General features: G+C 43.0%; 1 protein-coding gene across 1 annotated transcript in view; it reads left to right on the forward strand.

The window, feature by feature from the left end:
- The window catches only part of mfsd2b (MFSD2 lysolipid transporter B, sphingolipid), a 29,247-nt gene extending 8,885 nt beyond the window's left edge, over positions 1 to 20,362 (forward strand). Inside the window, exons 3-15 of the mRNA XM_080453607.1 lie at positions 1,172 to 1,306; positions 1,731 to 1,855; positions 8,600 to 8,726; positions 10,739 to 10,817; positions 10,942 to 11,123; positions 12,977 to 13,067; positions 14,441 to 14,562; positions 15,284 to 15,367; positions 15,750 to 15,833; positions 16,383 to 16,492; positions 18,425 to 18,568; positions 19,166 to 19,342; positions 19,524 to 20,362. Of these exons, the coding sequence (XP_080309733.1) occupies positions 1,172 to 1,306; positions 1,731 to 1,855; positions 8,600 to 8,726; positions 10,739 to 10,817; positions 10,942 to 11,123; positions 12,977 to 13,067; positions 14,441 to 14,562; positions 15,284 to 15,367; positions 15,750 to 15,833; positions 16,383 to 16,492; positions 18,425 to 18,568; positions 19,166 to 19,342; positions 19,524 to 19,572 (1,509 nt within the window). The 3' untranslated portion in view covers positions 19,573 to 20,362. The remainder of the gene's footprint in view (positions 1 to 1,171; positions 1,307 to 1,730; positions 1,856 to 8,599; positions 8,727 to 10,738; positions 10,818 to 10,941; positions 11,124 to 12,976; positions 13,068 to 14,440; positions 14,563 to 15,283; positions 15,368 to 15,749; positions 15,834 to 16,382; positions 16,493 to 18,424; positions 18,569 to 19,165; positions 19,343 to 19,523) is intronic.
- The last annotated feature ends 42 nt before the right edge of the window (positions 20,363 to 20,404 follow it).

Raw genomic sequence — 20,404 nt, forward strand, 5'->3', positions numbered from 1 at the left:
CCCAAAAGTTTGGAAAACTTTGAAAGTGTCATCTAATGGTCACATTGCAAATACAGCCTGGCTCAATTTTCTGTTTTTGCTATCAGCTACTCATAGATAAGCCTATCCATTACTTTATGCATTACATTACTCACCATGAGCACAGAACGTTCTCTTTTGAGAATGATTGAAATGCAGTTCTGAGGAACTGACTAGTGACTATAGAATGATGTTACCGCTGTGACCCCTACAGTACATTAGATTCACACTTCTTTTCATAGTCTGGTGGCTCATTTCCTTTTCCTGTGACAGTGACACACCTTAAGGGTGTTAGCTTTGAGTTCAGCATGGAATTTTGTCTGCCTATGCGTATGTGAGCACACCCTTCTTTGGGTGAGGTAAAATCATCAGGCAAGTTCTCCAGAAGTCTTTTTTGCCCGATTAATTCTACGGGACAGGACGTTTTGAGTTAACCAGTTAAGCCAGTTACGAAAATAGACGATGTGCAAGCTCACTGTGGATCGGCTATTTTCGCAAAACAATTTTAGTAAATTGAAGAAGATTTGTAATAAACATTTTGAAAATTTTGGCTAAGATGTCATGCTCAAAATAAGGGCGCCAGGTTGAGAGTGTCTAACGCAACTTAAAGGCGGGTGTAATGACTATAATTTGTTTAAAATGAAGATCTTTTTTGTTAAAGAGTTATACTGCAATCATTGCTATTGAGTGTGTGTGCAGTAACCGGGGTCTCCCTCTTCCTGTCTCTCCAGCTCTTTAATAAACAGAAAATACATTTTCAGGGATACCCATTTTATCCAATCATCAGACAGAATCCTGCAAAGATCATTTATCAACTTCAATTTTAAAGTGTTCCAATAACAGTTACATTTTTTGTTTTGTTTCATCGCTTACGGTTTTACTTGTTTATCCTGTATCCTTTCTGTCTCCTGATAAGATAAAATGTATATCCCAACCTGAAAATGTATTTTCTGTTTACTAAAAAGCCTCTGTTATTGATCAAACACTCTATACAGCAATGATTGTTATCAGAATATAGAGCTATTTATTACTGAATTCTAACAAAAGAATATCACTAACACGACCTTTAAAACCTGACATGTCTGCCCATTTGCAGTCTGCGCCATAGGGAAGTCATATTATGATAATCATCATGTTTTCATTGTGCCCTCAGTGTCCACAGACTGATCTGAGTCAGAGGTTATCAGTGTGCAGTAAGCTGTGTTTTGCCATCGGCGGAGCGCCCAAGGAGGTGGCTGGAAGCGCCACAGCCTTCTTCCTACAAATCTACCTGCTCGATGTCGCCCAGGTAATGTGCTAAAGGGGATGACAACCAAAGAGAGAGAATTTGACTGTAACATTTTGAGTGATAATTAACTCTGCTGTGTATTTCATCGTTTGAAGTGCACTATATGTCATTGTTATGTCTTTTCCTGCTTTCCTACCATGTGTTTGCACCTGTAAACACATGCGTGTTTACGCACACACGCACACGCACACGCACACCCACGCGCACGCGCACGCACACGCACACGCACGCACGCACGCACCCACGCACCCACGCATGCATGCAGGCATGCACACACATTCACACTGGTATGTATGAATGTATGTTGGAACCCTGCACCTGCACATGTGCTTGTATGTGTGACTACAGTATACTCATCATGTATGCGTGGCATGTGTTGTTCACTTGTATTTTGCCCTGCTCTGTGTCTCCTCTTGTTCTATAGATTAACCCCTTCCAGGCCTCCATGGTGCTGTTCATCGGCAAGGCCTGGGGTGCTGTCACCGACCCTATAGTGGGTTTCTTCATCACCAAGAGCAAATGGACCAAGATCGGCAGACTCATGCCCTGGTGAGCTTCCTGTCTCTGCCCACATTTACAATCCAATCCAATCTACTTTATTTATAGAGCATATTTAAAACAACAGCGTTGACCAAAGAGCTGTACACTTTCAATTTAGTTTTTTGAAATTGAAAGTACTTTGAAAGAATAACTTTAGTCCTGGGGTGGGGGGGGGGGGGGGGGTCCACATGATTCTGTGACTATGGAGAATGCCCTCATGTCCCATTGAATGTTTTGGGGGGTTATTTTTAAACAAGTAGCCATACAGGTACATCAGCAATAGGGCCTCTACTAACGCTCAATTAGCAGATTAATGTCCTTCTGTCTTTCATTGAGTATGAGAGCATACCACACAAATAGGGCTACAGTCCAGTCACCCCGGCTCAAATCCGACTCAAGGCACTTTACTGCATGTTCACTGTCCTATCCGATTAAAACATAAAATTGATAGCTACATATTTTATGAATTAATTCTATTACTGCTTTTGACCTATACCTCGGATGTGTTTTTATAGGTGTGGGCTGGTTTGTCATTGGAAAATAATAGCCAAGGAATTACAAGTCTCTAATTAATCACATGCCGAGACACTAATCAGCAAAAGTCATCTTCCAAAATTTGCATCACGCTTCATTTGATGTCACGGCACACCTGTTTTCTTTGTCAAAGGTGTCACATACTGCCTCACAGCTATTTGCATAACAGGCCATCGCACAGGAATGCAGAACACATAATTATTCCCATGAATGCTTATTACAAAACCCTTTTCAGTATGATATGATTGAACTTCAAAACCCTTTGAACTGTTAGCAAACAATCTACCGGTATTCATAAATGTTGAAGGATTAGCATTTCTATAGTGCCTTTATCCAAAGCGTGTTACATTCCCACACCGATGCTGGAGGCAAACATTCATGGCACCAACCTGCTCATCGGGAGCGTTCAGCCTCTTGCTCAAGGACACTTCGTCCTTGAGCCAGGAGGAGCTGGGGATCGAACCAGGAGCCTAACTGTTCCCAGATGGCCGCTCTGCCTTCTGAGCCACTGTCACCCCAATTATATACTGTAAGCTTTTGTGTCAAACCTGTAACAGATGAATTCTCGTTACCGATGTCACCGTGGGAGTGAAATTGTCGTCCTAGTGTGTAAAAGTGTTTGGATTGGTTATGCTTCACTGGCTGGAGGTTACAGCTCTCTATCATGTTGGATTATATGGAGGTATTAGCGCCATTCCTCTAATAATCACTATCTCCAAAGATGATTCTATAAGTGCTTGGTTGTATGACTGTCTGCACATGTGTGTGCGTGAATTGGTGGGTGCGCGCACACACTCTCGTGTGTGTGTTAAATCAACTCTGAATGCATGTAAAAACAGAATTGACCCGTAAGGGTGTACCTTGTGTGTGAGTGCCTGTGCATGTATATTCATGTGCTGTTCCAGGCTAAAACCAAACTAAAGCAAGTAGCGTGACACCATTCACTGTAATTACACAGTCTGTACCTACAGTAGAGGGCATCGGTCAGCATCAGACAGATGCTGACGAATGTTGGTTTAATCGGCTTTCATTACCACTGGGAAGCTATTTGGTACTGTGTGTGTGTGTGTGTGTGTGTGTGTGTGTGTGTGTGTGTGTGTGTGTGTGTGTGTGTGTGTGTGTGTGTGTGTGTGTGTGCGGCCGTGTGTGTGTGTGTGTGTGTGTGCGGCCGAGTGAGTGAGTGAGTGAGTGAGTGAGCGAGCGAGCGTATGTGTGTGTGTGCAAATTACTTCTGTGTGTGCATGTGTGTGTGTGCGTGTGCGTGTGCGTGTGCGTGTGCGTGTGCGTGTGCGTGTGCGTGTGCGTGTGCGTGTGCGTGTGTGTGTGTGTGTGGTGTCAATCATTTTCTATTTGTGTGTGATGATGAACACCGTGAGAATACCAGACCCTCCCTTAGTTTTGCCCCCGCTGGAAAGCCCCCTTCGCCCATCGGACAGGAAGCCCTTATCCCCCACTGGCTGTCACACCATCAGCAGGACCCAGACCGAAGGTGATCAGTATCTCTGTTGTTTAGGACAGAGCCATTTTTCTCAAACTGGCATCCTCCTGGGCTCTGTTCTGTTTATTGTTGTGAAATTTTAGACACCCACTAATGCATCGGCACAAGGGATTGTTTTTGAAGCCATTTTTGTGTCGGTGGATAGTACATTGGAGATAGACAAGAAGGAGAGGGTCAGTGAGAGGGAATATGAGATGCTACACAGGCCTGGACTGGAGTCAAGTCTGGATGCTGCATTAATGTGAACAGTGTACTAACAGGTTGAATCCCCTGGGTGCCTCTGCAAGAGGAATCGATGAAAAAAACATTGGTTTTCTACAGAATCCCCTCCCACTGCATTGCTCCTCTGTCAGAGCACCATCCTGTTATTCTCACCTCTTGGTCACACTATATTTCCTCTCAGCTGAACCCACCATAGGTGCCGAGAGAAGGGGGTCAGAAAACACACTTTCTCCACGCTCTGCTTCCCGTCTCTAATTACAGTTTTTCACAGTTTCGTAAGACACAATTCCAGGAACAACTCACCCTTTTCTGAAATCACATACAATTTTACTGTAATAACTCACACCCAGTGGTACATCTAGCTTCTGGGATCCGATTCAACTTTGTCCTCAGATAAACACACACAAGCGGTCAAAAACACAGACTACTTGACTGTCTGTTACACATTGGGGGGATTCATTTAAAACACGGCTACCAGAATGTTTAGAACTATGCAGATAACCCTTTCAGCAACATCCGGGAGAAATTCAAAACAGTACTGCAATACTGTAAATACCTTGTGCATTAGTCATTAATGGATAAGGGAATACTACTGTACTGCATATGCTGTTTTGGTTTGAAATGTCACACTGACAAAACATAGTCCTTGCACACTTCCATAAGCTTTACATAAGTATTTCCAAGTTCAGCAAATGTAGCTATAGGTTACTCAGCACCAGCATCATTGTTCATTGTTCAGGTCTGGTTCATGCCATTATATCGGATAGACTCCACAGGCACAGACTCATCACCACAGGCTGCAGAAGGTTTTTGGAGGTGTGTGGAGGTTGCAGTCATACACTCTCCACCTAGAAAAAGAAAATCCTCAATCACATTCAGAAAAGTGTAATATGCAGCCCAATGGAAACGTACGGTATCCCAAATATCAGCATATTGGGCTTGCTTTGGTTGCCTGGGCTCCAGTTCCTGTTGTCCTCGTCTTGCCCTCTTCGTCTCTTTTGTCTTGCAATTTTGGCATTGTTAGGATCCATTGTTCCAAAGCAAAGGATGTGTTCACAGTTTTGAGGCTTAGTGTTTGCACCTGGAGAAAGGTGTGGTCTTTGAGTTTATGTTGTGATGACATGAGTTAATTATAATGACAGTATGTGTTGCTGTATGAACATACTGTACAGTATATTGCAATTAAATCATGGCGCTTTTGTGTAAGGTTTTGCAAAAATAGTTTTTAATATTGAAACCTGTATGGAAACAGGTGAATACTATTTACGGTTATGGGAAATGTGTGTTTGTGTTGGGGAATGATGTAAGTGTTAGGGTGTTTATGCTACAGGAACCAAACAGCAGGGTATAGTTTTGTTTATTTTTTGTTATATTCTTTCTTGCCGAGGTAAACCCTGTTGAGGAGGAGTTTTGGAAAGATGCACGCCTGCAGCTACAGTAAGATTTAACTGGGACCAATGCTTTGAATCGGAGCACTACAGTTATGTACGATGTTGAGATTTGGTCTATTGGCTAGGGACAGAGGGGGATCCTTTATTTGTTCTACAGTAGTTTTGATGTTCTCTGGCACGCTACAACAACTGCTGAGGGCAGGTTTGTTTGGAGCAGAGTAAAAGAAAGCAAAGTGCAGGTTTTCATTTCACACTTCACTCCCCCCAGATCACTCACTGATATCCAGATGGTCAGGGGGGGGGGGGGTTATATCTTAGCCCTGCACACATGTGTGCATGTGTGTGTGAGCCGTGGTTACCTCTCTGAACACAACCATCTTACAGAACATTCTAACTGTTCATGGGGCCTTTCAGCCCTCCCATGACCAACCACTCAATACTGCAGCAACAGCGTTGTCAGCCGCCTTTTGTTAGACCAAACAATCAGGAGAAGAGCCAGAGGGCTGGGCCTGCCTCAATGGCTGGACGACTGGACGATGCTGGAAATGACCATTCCCTGTCTCTGCTTCTCCCTCTTTCTCTCTTGTTCCCTATCTGCACTCATTCCTCACTCTCTCTCTCACTGTCTCGTTCTCTGCATGGGAGCTGTGTGCGGAATGCAGAGCGTGACAGGGGGTGGAGCCCCCAGAGTGAGGAGGCGGAGTCTTTAGTAATGAAGGGGTGTGGCTGAACACCTGACTGCCGGGTCGTTTTTTGTTTTGTTTTTCACCATGGTCTCCAAAATGGTATCTCAGCCTTTATTGTCTGTGGTGATGCTGGTTCTACACAATGACTCTTCAACTATCCCACGACCGACCGCACGTGTCAGAAGAAAGCTATTCGTTTAGCTTTTCCCCGAAGCTCTGATTACTCAAACCTCCGGTCCTGAGTTGGTTGCGTCCGGTGGGTGATACGGTGGCGTTTACAGGGCAGTCATACAGCGGTTCGCCTCCCTTCCCTTCTTTTCTTGTTGAATCTGAAAGGCGCAGCTGTTTTCCTTTGACCATAATGATATGTACCAGTTGTTTTCCTATGAATTATACATAGCCAACATATCACTCCAAGTGCTGAAGACAGCACAACACAGCAGAAACCCTGTGTATCTGTATACGTGTGTGTGTGTGTGTGTGTGTGTGTGTGTGTGTGTGTGTGTGTGTGTGTGTGTGTGTGTGTGTGCGCGCGCGCGCGCGTGTGCGTGCGCGAGCGAGCGTGGGTGTGTGTGTGTACCTGTCTGTGTTCTCTTTGTATGTATGTGTGTGTGTGTGTGTATGTTACGTGTACAGTATGTGCTGTATGTGTGGCTGCTTCTGTAAGTGCACGTCTTCGGTTTGTGGTATTTCACTGTCCTTCCGCACAGCCCAGGACAAACACATAATCATTCACTGGTTCACTAAGCCTTCCAGTAATCTGAAAATATGGTCTAAAATTGTTATCAAAGTTATATAACTCTCACTTTTTCAAAATAGGCCAACTGGCATTGCACCATTACTAGCACTGTACCTGGCTTTTCCAGGGTTAAATAGGCACAAAGCAATATGTTTGTGTACATGTTCAGGAATTTGACAGTGAATGCTTTTAATCAACATTTTATCGAGCCTATTAAGACAAATTAAATAACCCACATTTTTGTGAAGGAAGCATTACAGCTCCATTTTGGCTAAGGAATAAAGTACAGCGTGTCTCTGTGTTTTTGTGCATGCAAACTTATTGATTTACAGCAGTACCAAATAATAATTATAGTCATTTACTTAACGCTTCTGGATAGAAAATGTTGGTGATTTTTCCATCTGGAGGTGAGAATGTGCCACGGTGTTTGTGTCACGGTGCGTGTCAGGAGTGTGTGAACCCAAGTGCAGGACAAGAGGCAGGGCAGGTCAAATGCAACAGGTTTTATTACAAAAAAACACAAACATTTAGGAGCCAAAACAAGGAATGTTACAAGGATTACTAAAGTTTAACATTCTAGGAATACACTAGGAGAAAAAGATCTTGGAATATAGGAGGAGAAAAAGTTCTGGGAATACACAAATGGCAAACTGAACACTGCAACATATATTTACAACCTGACTTTAAACTACCTGTACATACACTGTGGAGTATAAATAGACATGGACTAACTAGACACAGGTGAACGCAACTGACAATCTACACAGGGATAGGCTAGCGGACTAACTAAACACAGGTGAAGTGAACACAATGGATAATTAACAAAGGAGAGGTGAGACAACAGGACAGGCAACAGCTACTAGGGAAGACAGGAAACATTTCAAAATAAGAGACACCTGGGGAAGAAACAGACGATCAGAACTATAAGACCTAGAAACCTAGACTGAACAGAACTACAGAAACTAAATACAATAAAATACAAAAATAACCAAGGAAACAAGACTAAAGAAACCAAACAAGGAACAAGAACACAGGACGCAACTAAAAGTCCAAGACACTGATCGTGACAGTTTGGGCTTTGGGGTGTGCTTGTCATGCCGTTTTAGGGGGTAGGGGCTGGGTTTTGACTCGGACTTGACATGCCGTTTTGCTACTAAAATGTAGTAAATACGATACACAACACCAAATAGGAGACTTAAAGTCTGGTCTGGCCATCTGCACTTGGACTGACCAGGATTTGCATAATGTATGAACTATTACTAGATATAATTTATGAATGTAGGCAAACACACCTAGACTTTTCTCTGCAAATGTATTGCTGCCTGGGAATGAATCATTCAATAGTGCTGTTGCGGTCTTCTGAATACAACCCTGAAAATGTGATTTTCAGGGTTACCTCAGGCTGCTGAGTAAATTCAAGGTGTCAGAGAAGGTCCTGAAATCTTTATGCTCTACTCTACTCTACTACATCCTGTCAGGGGCCATCTCTATATAGTATGGAAAGAGCTCTTTCCATGAAGGTGGTGAGGTCGGTTGAGTGCACCACAGAGAGCTCTCTCCTATTCCTGGACATATGACAGCAGGTTCTTGAGTAGAGCAAACAGAGTTACGAAGGACAAACATAATCCTAGTAGCCTAAGTAAGATTCTTGATTGTGTGTCTCTGTGTTCCTGTGTTCTCCAGGATGGTGGGCTGCACTCCGTTCGTAGTGGTGTCGTACTTCTACCTCTGGTTCGTTCCTCCGTTTGCCAGCAACAACAGGTTCCTCTGGTACTTGGGGTTCTACTGCCTGTACCAAACTCTGGTCACTGTAAGTATGACTGCTGTCACAACACCAGACACACCATCACCATCACCGGGCGAGTACATTAGATGTACAGGGAAATGCACTTACAGTACAGTATCTTCTCTCTCATGTACGTCATTCCATACAGAACTGGACAGGGCCTTAAACACTTCAGTGCAATATACTTCGTTGTACACCGAATGGTAAAAATAGCCGAACTGCGAGCGCATAGCTCGTTGTGTCAATTACAGCTGTGTTTCTCAGTTTTTTCAATATACATAAAGACAAAAAAAGAATAAATCCACATCACACAAAGGCTAATGGCTAATTTATAGTCATATAGTCATTTATAGTCATATGACCATATTGCTCGTTGAACATAACTGAATGTAAACTGTACTCTGTTATTTTCAGCGAGCGACATGGTCGTACCACAAAGTATACAGTAAATTAGGCCTGGACTGGCTTGTAGGCCAGGCTAGCAAAATTAGCTGTTCAGCTTTTTACTTATTATGTAACCAATTGCAAAAAAAGAAACTATTTGAAAATGAAACTGCTGCCAGCCTGCTTTATTTCTTTTCATGTTTATCTTATTTTAACTGCAATTGTTATTAATAAATGTTATTGTTTTGTTTTAACTCGTCAGCATAAAAAATGAGGGGCTCTCCCTCAACGTGATTCTGAGGCTAACATAATGAATGAATAAATACATACAGTAAATAGCAATCCACTTCATTATTGAGGCGCAAAGCAGCACTACTGTTTACATTTCCATTCATCTCATGCCAAATGTTTTTTGTTTTGTTTTGTTTTGTTTAAACAATTAAACAATAGATCTCGCAACTCTAACATCTCCATAGAGAGGTTTGGTTAAGAGATATAGAAAGTCACAGCCCAAAGCTCTTATATTGGGACCTCAAAAAGGATGTATATTTATTTCTGGTTTCCTTTTGTTAACTGTGGTCCAATCCATTCAGAGTCCCTCTCAGTACTGTTGTGCTCTCGGGCTAACCCTCATAATGCACTGCAGGGTGCACAGACCGCTGTAGCCACACTGTGGGCAGATTTAATGGCATGTCACTCTAACTACTTGATAAGTATATGACCAGTCCCGCCAGGAACCGCTGGCTGGGTAAATGCTGGTTACCACTTTTAGCCTCTCTTCATTGTCTCTGGGTGTGTGTGTGTGGAGCATACTGGGACAGTATAGCTGTTATTCTTCTGAGGGTTGTCATATGTAAGCACATGCAAAAATACACTAATGCTCATCAACGGATTGGAGCCTCTGATCACGGACTGCCATTAAATTGATTAGTTCTCCCTGTCGCTTCATATTGGATAGTTAAGCAGTTTTTAATTCTATAAATGGACGCTTCCAGCAAGGCCCCACAAATGACATGCTGCATATCCACCAGAGGCCTGAAGGCTTTCATGTCAGGACGTTTCACGGCCGCATTTATTTTGGTCGTGGCTCACTATGGACGCTTGGGCAGCCACAATGCTGACTGGGCTGCAGTGTAAATTAAAAAGTGAAAAAAGGCCAGGGTTTTGTGCCTTATTCCCTGGGATAGGTGGTGCAGCGAGGCCAAGACGGAGAGCTGAGGTTTGTCGGCACGGAAAGTCAAGTGTTTACCATTGACGTATTCACATTTGTGTCTGTGGTTTTCTCTGCCCCGACAACAAAATAAAAGGCGTGTGAAGGAGGCAAGAGATGGGAAGGTTACTGTCTACGGCATTTGTTACGCATCACTGATTGGCACTTAAAAGTCAACATTCAAGTTGTTTCAAATTCCACTTTAAAACATTAGATTGAATAACAGTCTTATCTTCGACTCAATCAGATTTCAAATAACTCATTATATGCTTGTTAGATTAAATCTGTTCAACAAAGGGCATATCAGTCCCTCAGTTGTCTCAGCGCCTGTTCCCAGACAATTGCTCCAAGTCTCCTTTGCTTGTTGGTGCCCGGGTTATTTTATTTTATTTTATTTCCTGTCATGCTCTAACTATACATGTGTGTCTCGGCTCTATTGCAGTGCTTCCACGTGCCTTACTCTGCTCTTACCATGTTCCTGAGCACAGACCAGAAGGAGAGAGATTCAGCCACCGCCTACCGTAGGTCAATTAGTCTGCATGTGATGGAACCGAATTGTCGGTCTTTTTTTTTTTTGTGATGCATGTTTTGTTTGTTCTGTTTTTGATCTATGGTTGTGATGCTTATGTGTTTGTATGATGGTAGGTATGACCCTAGAGGTGATGGGAACACTGGTGGGCGCTGCCATCCAGGGCCAGATCGTCGCCGGTGCCCACACACTGAAGCACTGTCCGACGCACAACGCAACCGCTGGTCACCTTGGCAACAGCAGTGGAGCAGAGGTCGTCAAGAGCCTGGTGCACTCGCAGGACTTCCTGTCGCATGCTGTAAGTATCAGCTGCCCTGACCTGACCTGAGGTCAGATGCCAGCCAAGTAGAACATGGATTTAGCCTGAAACACAGCCAAACCTAGCACCAGGTTTCGAACATAAGCCTAATTTATACTTTGTCGCTCACCAAAAATAACTGATTAAAGCTGAAATTATTTGAATGAATAAAATGTTATTTTACCCAATCTCTATGGTAGAGTACAGGATATTAATACAATATAACTTGCACATCTGCAGTGGTTGAAGGTGGTCCAACTACTCTTCCATAGAGAATGTTGCAATTACCTCTCATCCAGAGAGAGACAATGGACATAAACGTACGGATTGTAGCTTTAACAGAAAAATAACAGAACAACAAGACACGCTTTTCACATCTTTTTCAAATCTGTTATTTTCCACGAACGACACGGTCGTACAACTTTGAGCTTATTTAAAGTTTTAGCTACGGTGTATACTCAACATCGTTGTTTACTTTCACTGTACTTCGTTCGGGGAGACGGAAAAAGGCAGCAAGCAATACACCAACGTTGAGTGAAAAGGCGCGTTGTATTAAATTAAGTTAAGTTCATATTTACTGACTGTCTAGCAGTCACCACCTCAAAATGGCCTCACGTTTTCTGTAACCACTGTTTGATATCTGAACCCGGCATCCGGAGACAGCTCCCCTTTTCACTCTGACCACAAAAGGGGTTCCCCTCCCTCACATGAGACCCTTCAAACCCCAGCCCCGCACTGAGGGGCCCTCTACAATCTGTATACCATTAAGCCTATTTATAACCCCACCCGAGAACACTTGAAGGCACCCCAGACCCCAAATTCAATAAGTTGGAAATATTCATAGTTTATTTCAACTCCACCTCCAGTCTAACTTAAACTGGGAAGCATAACACAACATGATGAGACCATGTTGCTGTTTGCAGGACCGTGGGTAAACAGGACCGAGACAACCCGCAGAGCCTCACAGTGAATCCCTTCTGGGACTTTCTGAGAAGATGAAACGACCCTGAACCCAAAGTGTCCCGTGTCGGATTCGGTCCCCGCCACAGCTATTCGGGTGTTCAAATGGTTCCTTTCCAATGGATTCTGTGTGAACCCTATCGGGGCGGCCCGCTCGCTGCTCCAAAGCCCTTCCTTAGCAGCCCGCTGCATTCCTCCGTGGTCAGGGTTGAGGGTGGCACACCGTCTGGGGGCGCTCCCTCGGTCCGCGGAAACGAGGGACGTTTGATGTGAATAAATAATAAACCGCTCTGCTGTGCCACATGGAAAAATAGCAAACAACCTAGAGTTGTTTAAGGCAGTGCAGTTCCTGTTGGGTTTTCTAGGCATTAAACCTTTAAGTGTGTATTTTAGGATACAGATCAGCCTGAGGTTTCTTTCCTGTTCATGTCGTTATTTGTACAGTGGAAGGGGGGCATGGCAGATTTTGCGCTTATTCCTGGGCTGAGCTGCTGAAAAACAACGGAGCAAAAAGTTGAGAATGAGTGTCACTTAAGAATGTTTGATGACCAAGATGTTTTGTTTGAGGCAATCGAGAGTATAATGAACTGAATATTAACCACTTTTAATCCTGCGTCCCTATTTTGGGCATGTTATTATAAGCAGAATATTTATTTAATTCAAAAAAAAATTCTAAAATGTTAAATAAAGCAAAATTTGCTCTACAAGCTCACAACGCATAACAATTCAACGCATCAATTGGCTATTTTTGCAGCGTGACACCATTGTACGTCAAAACATAAAATAGGGGTTATGTGGTTATGGAAGAGCTCAGAATAGAAGGTGGTGTGCTGCCTTGTGCATGCAGATAAGAAGAGATTCATTGATGTTCATTCCCCTACTCTTCTCTGCAGAAAGAGGTGTATATGATAGCGGCCGGCGTTATCGGAGGAGTGTTCCTCGTCTGCACCGTGGTGATGGTCCTTGGAGTCAAGGAGAGAGATGGTGAGTGTTTGTGTGTACATGCTTGTTTGTGGGAACATATACTATACTATGTGTGTGCATGTGCGCACGCTTGTGCGTTGTATGGGGCGTGCCGTGAATGCACTGACCCTTCACCCCTTTCCAAAGTGCCCCATCAGCAATCTTACAGAAAATGCTGTACATAATAGAGTATCTCTCCCTGTACCATTTCTAACACTATTCTCTTGGGCCCATACATGGGGTTGTGGATCAATGCTGTGTATTGTGTTGTCTAAACACATGTGTACAACAATCCATCAAGCCATTCATGTAAAGAATATCACAAGTAACTTGAGTGTCCATACGAACACAACTGGCTGTGTTCGCGGGAGGCAAGCAATATTTGCCGCTGCACCAGCGAGCTTCTACTACGGGCTGGGTGAGGAGTCTTGTGTTTCTCCACACGCCCTACAGTATAATAATCTGTTCTTGGCTATAAGATAATTGAACAGAGTCACTGTGAATCACCACTGCCTCTGGGACAGCTGGTGTGATGCCCTCCCTCTTTCCCCGCTCTGTACTATATTTCACTGTACTTTGCAACCCCCCGTGGGGGCAAACCAAGCGTCCACTGCAATGCAGGGGCACTTCTAGTGTTGCCGGACAGCAAACCCCTCTGCCTATCAAAAGGGATGATCTATAGTGTTATGTCTCATGGTGTGTTATTTGATATGCTATATGCACAGTGGGATGACTTCATGGGTGGCACCACCAGTTACACATTGGAATAATAGTTACATTGAAGAGAAGAAGATAGCACTTAACGGTGAGAAAACTAACTGTCCAATTGACAAATGTTTTCAGCTCTCATTGTCACTGGTTGTGTGGTCCACTTCCCACTTAACCACACGGACCCTATAACGTCCCTATTCTGGGCATGTCATAATAGGCAAACGTTTGGTGAAAAGATTTCGTGTAGAGGGAAAAAAGGATTGGGTTGAGGATAGCCCTGGGGAACCCTTGTCAATGAAGTATATATAGGGTTTAGTGGTTAAAGAGGGGTGTGTCACAGGCAGAAACAGTTTGACTGTAATCATTCTTCTCACCAAGTGTCTATATATGCACGATAAGTGACTCACCATATAGGCACAGTGTCTGTAAGTCCTTAAAGTTTAACCAAATGGACGAAATATACAGTAGGTCACATTGAAAAATTAAGAACGAAAAATACAAATCAAATTAAAATATAAATGAAACTGAATACTTGACTGTGCACATAAGCGGTGGAAAAAAGCAGCGTACAGTAGTACGCTTTAATATATATTTTTTTGGGGGGGAAAGAGCTGTTTTGTACTTTTGGGCATAGACAGGCATTTCTATCCTAATTTGTGACCCCTACTGTATGTTCTTTTCAGACCCGTACACTCCTAAGACGGACAAACAGATCCCCTTCCACAAGGGTTTTATCCTGGTGATGAGGCATGGCCCGTACCTCACCCTCACCGCCTCATTCCTCTTCATCACGGTGGCCATTCAGGTAAATGCTACTTTATTTATGAAGCTCTTCTCAGACATGACACGTGACATGAGGCATTTACTGTAAATGGGGGGGCGGCTGGAGGACTGGGGGTTGTGGGGGTGACTGCCAGGATCTGAAATGTGTCTGAATGGTGGGCGCTCAATGTTGATTTGATCAGCGTTGCTGAATACTCACTGAAGCCTTTAAAGTTAAAAGCGTCTGTCAAATATTATAGACACAGCATGTCATCTTGTTGTTTGTATTGTGGTAAAACGTCACTTGCCCGCATTTCATTTTTGACATATAGTTTATTCTTTAACTTATTTCAGACTCTTAGATATCTGAATCTTGCCACAAAGTTTCTCTCTCTCTCTCTCTTTCTCTCTTTCTCTCTTTCTCTCTCTCTCTCTCTCTCTCTCTCTCTCTCTCTCTCTCTCTCTCTCTCTCTCTCTCTCTCTCTCTCTCTCTCTCTCTCTCTCTCTCTCTCTCTCTCTCTCTCTCTCTCTCTCTCTCTCTCTTCTCCTCTCAGAGGAGGTGTCAGTTGTCATTTCTTACAAGCCCAGAGTTGGGATAATCCACTGCATGGAAAAGCTGTCAGCATCTTTTCTCGTCTCCTCTTTGCTTGGCACTCAGCACAGGGAGATGCCAAGCAGGGATGGAGATGAATAGACAGGACGGGTCAGGCAGGTTCTGAGGCAGGTTCTGAGTGGCTAAATGACATTTCATCTGTGCTTTCCAGTTGGTGCAGAGCAACTTTGTCCTGTTCTGCACTTATGCTGTGGACCTGAGGGATCACTTCCAGAACATTGTGCTGACTATCCTGGTGAGTACGGCTTTCGTCACTCACTGTCCTGTCCTTCTTGGGACCACCTATGGAAATGCTTCTGATTACAGTGCATGTGTACTAACAACAGACAGACCATATATTATTTAGTGCATATACAAAACAGCTAAACTAAAATGTAAAAAGTACAGGTGATCAAATTTTTTTGTCATGGTTAGTTCTAAGAACAATCTTTAGTTTTACTCGAACCCCGCCGACCATTTTGCAAGAGCTGCTCCACTTACAAATACTCACTATGAGCCGTCGTCTTCATTACTAATTAATTTCACAGAACATATTGATCGGGCTGACTGACAAGCTTGCACAACCAGTCACTTCACATGCATACCTCACACATATCCGGTTGAACCCGTTTCCGCAGGTTTCTGCTGTGGTGAGCATCCCTCTCTGGCAGTGGTTTCTGGAACGCTTCGGGAAGAAGACAGCTGCCTTTTGCGGAATCACGGTGAGCAGTGTTTCGATTTTTTCTGTGCTTCATTTTTTTCTGAGGTGCTGAAGCAGTTATTTATACCAAGAGTACCTTTAGATTGTGTGCTGAGTGTTGATGCTACAGTGCCATCTTGTGGACAAAGATAGAAGACCTAAATTGTAAATTGTAAGGCAAGGCATAATGTAAGTTATACCCCATTCCATTCAGGCAATTCCACAAAGGCAAGTTTAAGTTTAAGGAGAAATAAAAAATATAGTTTTTTAAATATCATAAAACGGATAAAGGTTTCACTTTTCCTACCTCCAAGTTGCCACAATGGGAACTCTTTCTTCAGTTAAACTGCTACAGTGAACATGAAAATTCTATAGTATACTTAAAATTCCAAATTAAATGACATGGGTATACTCTTCTTCTTGGACAAGGGTATTATTACAACATCTTTTCTTATACTGCTCGTGTTGTCTTTCATACAGACAACGGCTGTGCCTCATGTTGTGTTTTGTATGGATGTGTTTCCAGTGGATCATGTGCCTCATGTTGTGTTTTGTATGGATGTGTTTCCAGTGGATCATGCCCTTCACGGTGATGCTGGTGCTCATTCCTAACGTGGTGGTGGCCTACGTTGTGGCCGTCTCCTCTGGACTCAGTGTGGCCGCGTCGCTCCTGCTGCCATGGTAAACCATCTTTACACCCCAAGAGATGAAAAGTGATATGTGAATGTGTGGAGTGAATGTTTGAGCCCATTTTATTTAACCCATTAAGACCTGAGGCAGATTCTACAAATGCCTTCTAAATGACTGATTTAGTGCCCCCAAAAGTATATGTATTTGGCCGCAGACCCCCCATCTGAAAATGTTTTGTGCCAGGGACCCCCAGAAGAGAAAATTTGTGTTAAAAATTATTATGAATTTTTCAAAAAACACAAAATGTTCAAAAACAGCAGATGTGCAAGCTTGCAGCGCAGCACGAAGTGATGCGCTGTGAGCTTGTAGATCTGCTATTTTTTGAATAGCCAACGCTAAAATCCAAAATGACACCGATATTTCCCGGGTTTTAATGGGTTAACAAACGTAACCACATGAAACCGTAGCATCCCAATTCTGGGCATGTCTTAATAGGCGAACATTCTGCGAAAATAGACAAACATTGGCGGAAATAGCAGATCTATAAAGACGCGTTGTGATCTTACAGATCGGCTAGTACAGACCCTTTTGAGAGGTCAACAACATTTTATAGGGTTTAAGTGGTTAATTAGCCAACGAGTAATTTACCTCTTTCAACATTAGAAGAACCCCCCCCCATCTTAAGGTCTTTATTAAAAACAGCATGTTATTCATAATGTAATATATTATGCAATTCAATTATGAAATTATGAATTATTTAAAAAAATATATTATTTGCTTACTTACAGTAGGTAAGCCTTTGATTTGGCCCTATGGCTGTATGTCAGTACAGTCAGTGTTTATGTTATTCTATCTGTGGCACAGTGCCTCTGATAGAAAATGGCATCAGTTAAACCACAACATTGCGCTGACTGACAAACAAACAGCTTGTTATGTCTCCCTTACATAACAAGCTGTCAATTCACAGAGGCCGTGATACGGTCATACACTGCAGTGATGTCTTATTTGGTTTTTATGAATGGGAGAGAGTGGGGCAACTGCTGTGAACCAGTGGTTACCAACCTTTTTTCCTTGGTGCCAAAAAATGTGACACGGTGGTCGGTGGACTGATATAACATTGAGAACATACATACAGGCAGACAGTGGATAAAAGCAAGTTATGAATTTGTGCAACATGCTCAAAAGTTTGGAGTGGCTACCGTACATCCAAACAGACAAAGCCTGATGTCCCCCTCCCTGTAATCTTTGGTGCCCCCTCAAGGGGAGCCCGGACCGCAGGTTAGGAAACACTGCTGTAAACCATACATACACACACACTCAAATAGCTATTACAACACCAGAGTGGGGAGCAATGTACATCCTCTGTCTGTTGTCTCTCTGTTATTCTGTCGTTTCCATGGCAGACCTCCTCCACCGTCCCCTCCCTCCCTCAGACCCAAAATTACAGGGTCTCCCAGGAGGGGGGACCCGTTTAGTGTGGGAGGGACATTTGTTTACCTAGCGTTTATCCCGACTGTGTCCTGTGGGCCGGTGGCACTGCCGATCATTTGATCGTGTTATTAGTTCTATAATTTACGTCCACCGTTTTATCAGGGGCCTATAAGTAGACCTCGCATCCTCAGACGGTGCCACCTCGACTGGGTTGTGTAAGATGATTGAAGTGAGGGACTGAGGTTTTAGCTGCACATCAGCTTAACGTCCCTATATATCATAAAAGTGACTCTGGTCATTAGTGGTGAGGCACAAAATAAAACCTCAGAAAACAAAACAAGGACAAACCAATCAGCAAGGAAAGAAAAACAAGGAAATACACTATTAAAAAAATAATACAAATTAAGAGTCCAGAAAATATTGTTATTTACATTCTGTTTTCCTGTGTGTGTGTGTGTGTGTGTGTGTGTGTGTGTGTGTGTGTGTGTGTGTGTGTGTGTGTGTGTGTGTGTGTGTGTGTGTGTGTGTGTGTGTGTGTGTGTGTGTGTTCAGGTCCATGCTACCAGATGTGGTGGATGACTTCAGGCTGGCTAACCCCTACTCTAGAGGTCATGAGGCCATCTTCTACTCATTCTACGTGTTCTTCACCAAGTTTGCTTCCAGCATCTCCCTGGGAGTTTCCACCCTGTGCCTGCAGTAAGTCTTAGCTACACTTTTCAGTTTACAGTTTTGGCATTTAACCACTTTCTACTTCATCTGTGTTGAGCGGCGGAAATAGCCAGTCTACAAGCTACACCGTGTTGTGAGTGTAGATCTTCTATTTTTGCTATTTTGCCAAAATAGGGACACCAGGGTTAACGTGGTTAACAGTTGATCTTATCCATTTACAAAGGTCAGAGTACAGTAAGTGCTATGAACCTTGCCTAATTTATTTGTGTCGCTCGTCTTAGGTAACTTATTTTCAAGCGAGATTAGTCATTTCTGAGAGACACGGTTGTAGGACAAAGTGTTTGGTCAATTAGAGTGCTAAGAAAATAAGTATAGCATGTGCTACGAAATAATAAAGTGCTACAAAGTCTCAACTCCATTGTTACTCAGACCAGTTAGTCTCTCGTTAGCTCTGCTCATTAGCCACCATCAATACATTACCACAACGCTCATGTATAATGGATCATGCTAATGGTGTCATACTATATCCTCATTCGCAAACACACACGTTAATGTCTGACTTGAGGTTGAGTTCCTGTAACCTGAGTGTAAATGGGTTGTGTGTGTGTGTGTGTGTGTTTATAGATTTGCTGGCTATGACACAGGCGCCTGCAAACAGCCTGCCGCCGTGGCCTACACACTCAAGCTGCTCATTGGTGGAGCGCCGGTGGTCTTCATCATCACAGGGCTGATGATCCTGATCCTCTATCCCATCAGCGAAGATGTCCGACTCAGGAACAAAGTCTGCCTGGAGGAGCTACGGTGAGCAGCCATCATAATATCGTCCAGAACCCTTGATTCAACCTTAATTACACTTATTATATCAGTCTCTTTATTAAATAAGTGCTATAAGAAATGTTATCATTACTGCTATGGAGGAGTGCAAGTGGTTTGTGATACTGCTGGGGTTCAAATTCTTTTTTTTTTGTGCTGATTCCCACAGGAAACAAGGCATCGCTTCCAGAACAATGGAGGATTTAAGAAATGTGTGATTTGATGTTTGACGGGGAGAGATTCTGCAAATCCAATGGCCACGTATTCCAGAATCCAACTGGGATGTTCTCCATTCATTAGTGTATATTACACTGAGCAAATAACCAAACAAGTTGTTTTATTGTAAACTATTTTGAGTTTAAGTGTTTTTCCACATGATCATGTAATGTACAGCTATATATAAATAGAGAGATGCGAATACTTAATTTATAATAATGAATGTATATTACTATTTGCTGTGTTAGGTTCTATATTGCTGGTATTTATTAACGGTATCTGATTACAACAGCTTGATGAACTAAATAAATGCTATTGACGTTGGTTAGTAGAATGACTGAACTTGAGTCTTTTGTCCTGAAAACAGATAATATAAGACAGTAAACATTGAAAGGCAAAAAAATAGCAAGGCAAACACCAGAATACACTCAATATTGCAGTCCAGTTTAATTGTCAAAGTACCACCACAGAGTCTCACGTTCCCGTGGTGAGACACCCTGTCACAACGCTACACAGTACATTTCCTCTTAATATTGTTAATATTGGCTACTGCAGTCGTTCTCAAAGTGGGGTCCCTACGGTCCTTGAGAGGGGTTCCAGGGGGTCCCCAGTTAAATGATTGATAGCTAGGAACCAAATGGAGCCTTGTGGGTGTGTAATTAAGCGAGTGTACAAATGTAATCAAATAAGGTTCCATTTGTTCACTCAGAGTTATAGCGGTCCGTGGCATAAGCCATACCAAACTGGGGTTCCTTGAAATTGAAAAGTTTGAGAACCACTGGATTACTGCTCTCAACAAAATGGCATGAAGGATTGTTTCTGTTTTTTTGTTGC

The sequence above is a fragment of the Gymnoscopelus braueri genome (assembly GCF_963280865.1).
Source record: "Gymnoscopelus braueri genome assembly, chromosome: 16".
NCBI classification, from domain to species: domain Eukaryota; kingdom Metazoa; phylum Chordata; class Actinopteri; order Myctophiformes; family Myctophidae; genus Gymnoscopelus; species Gymnoscopelus braueri.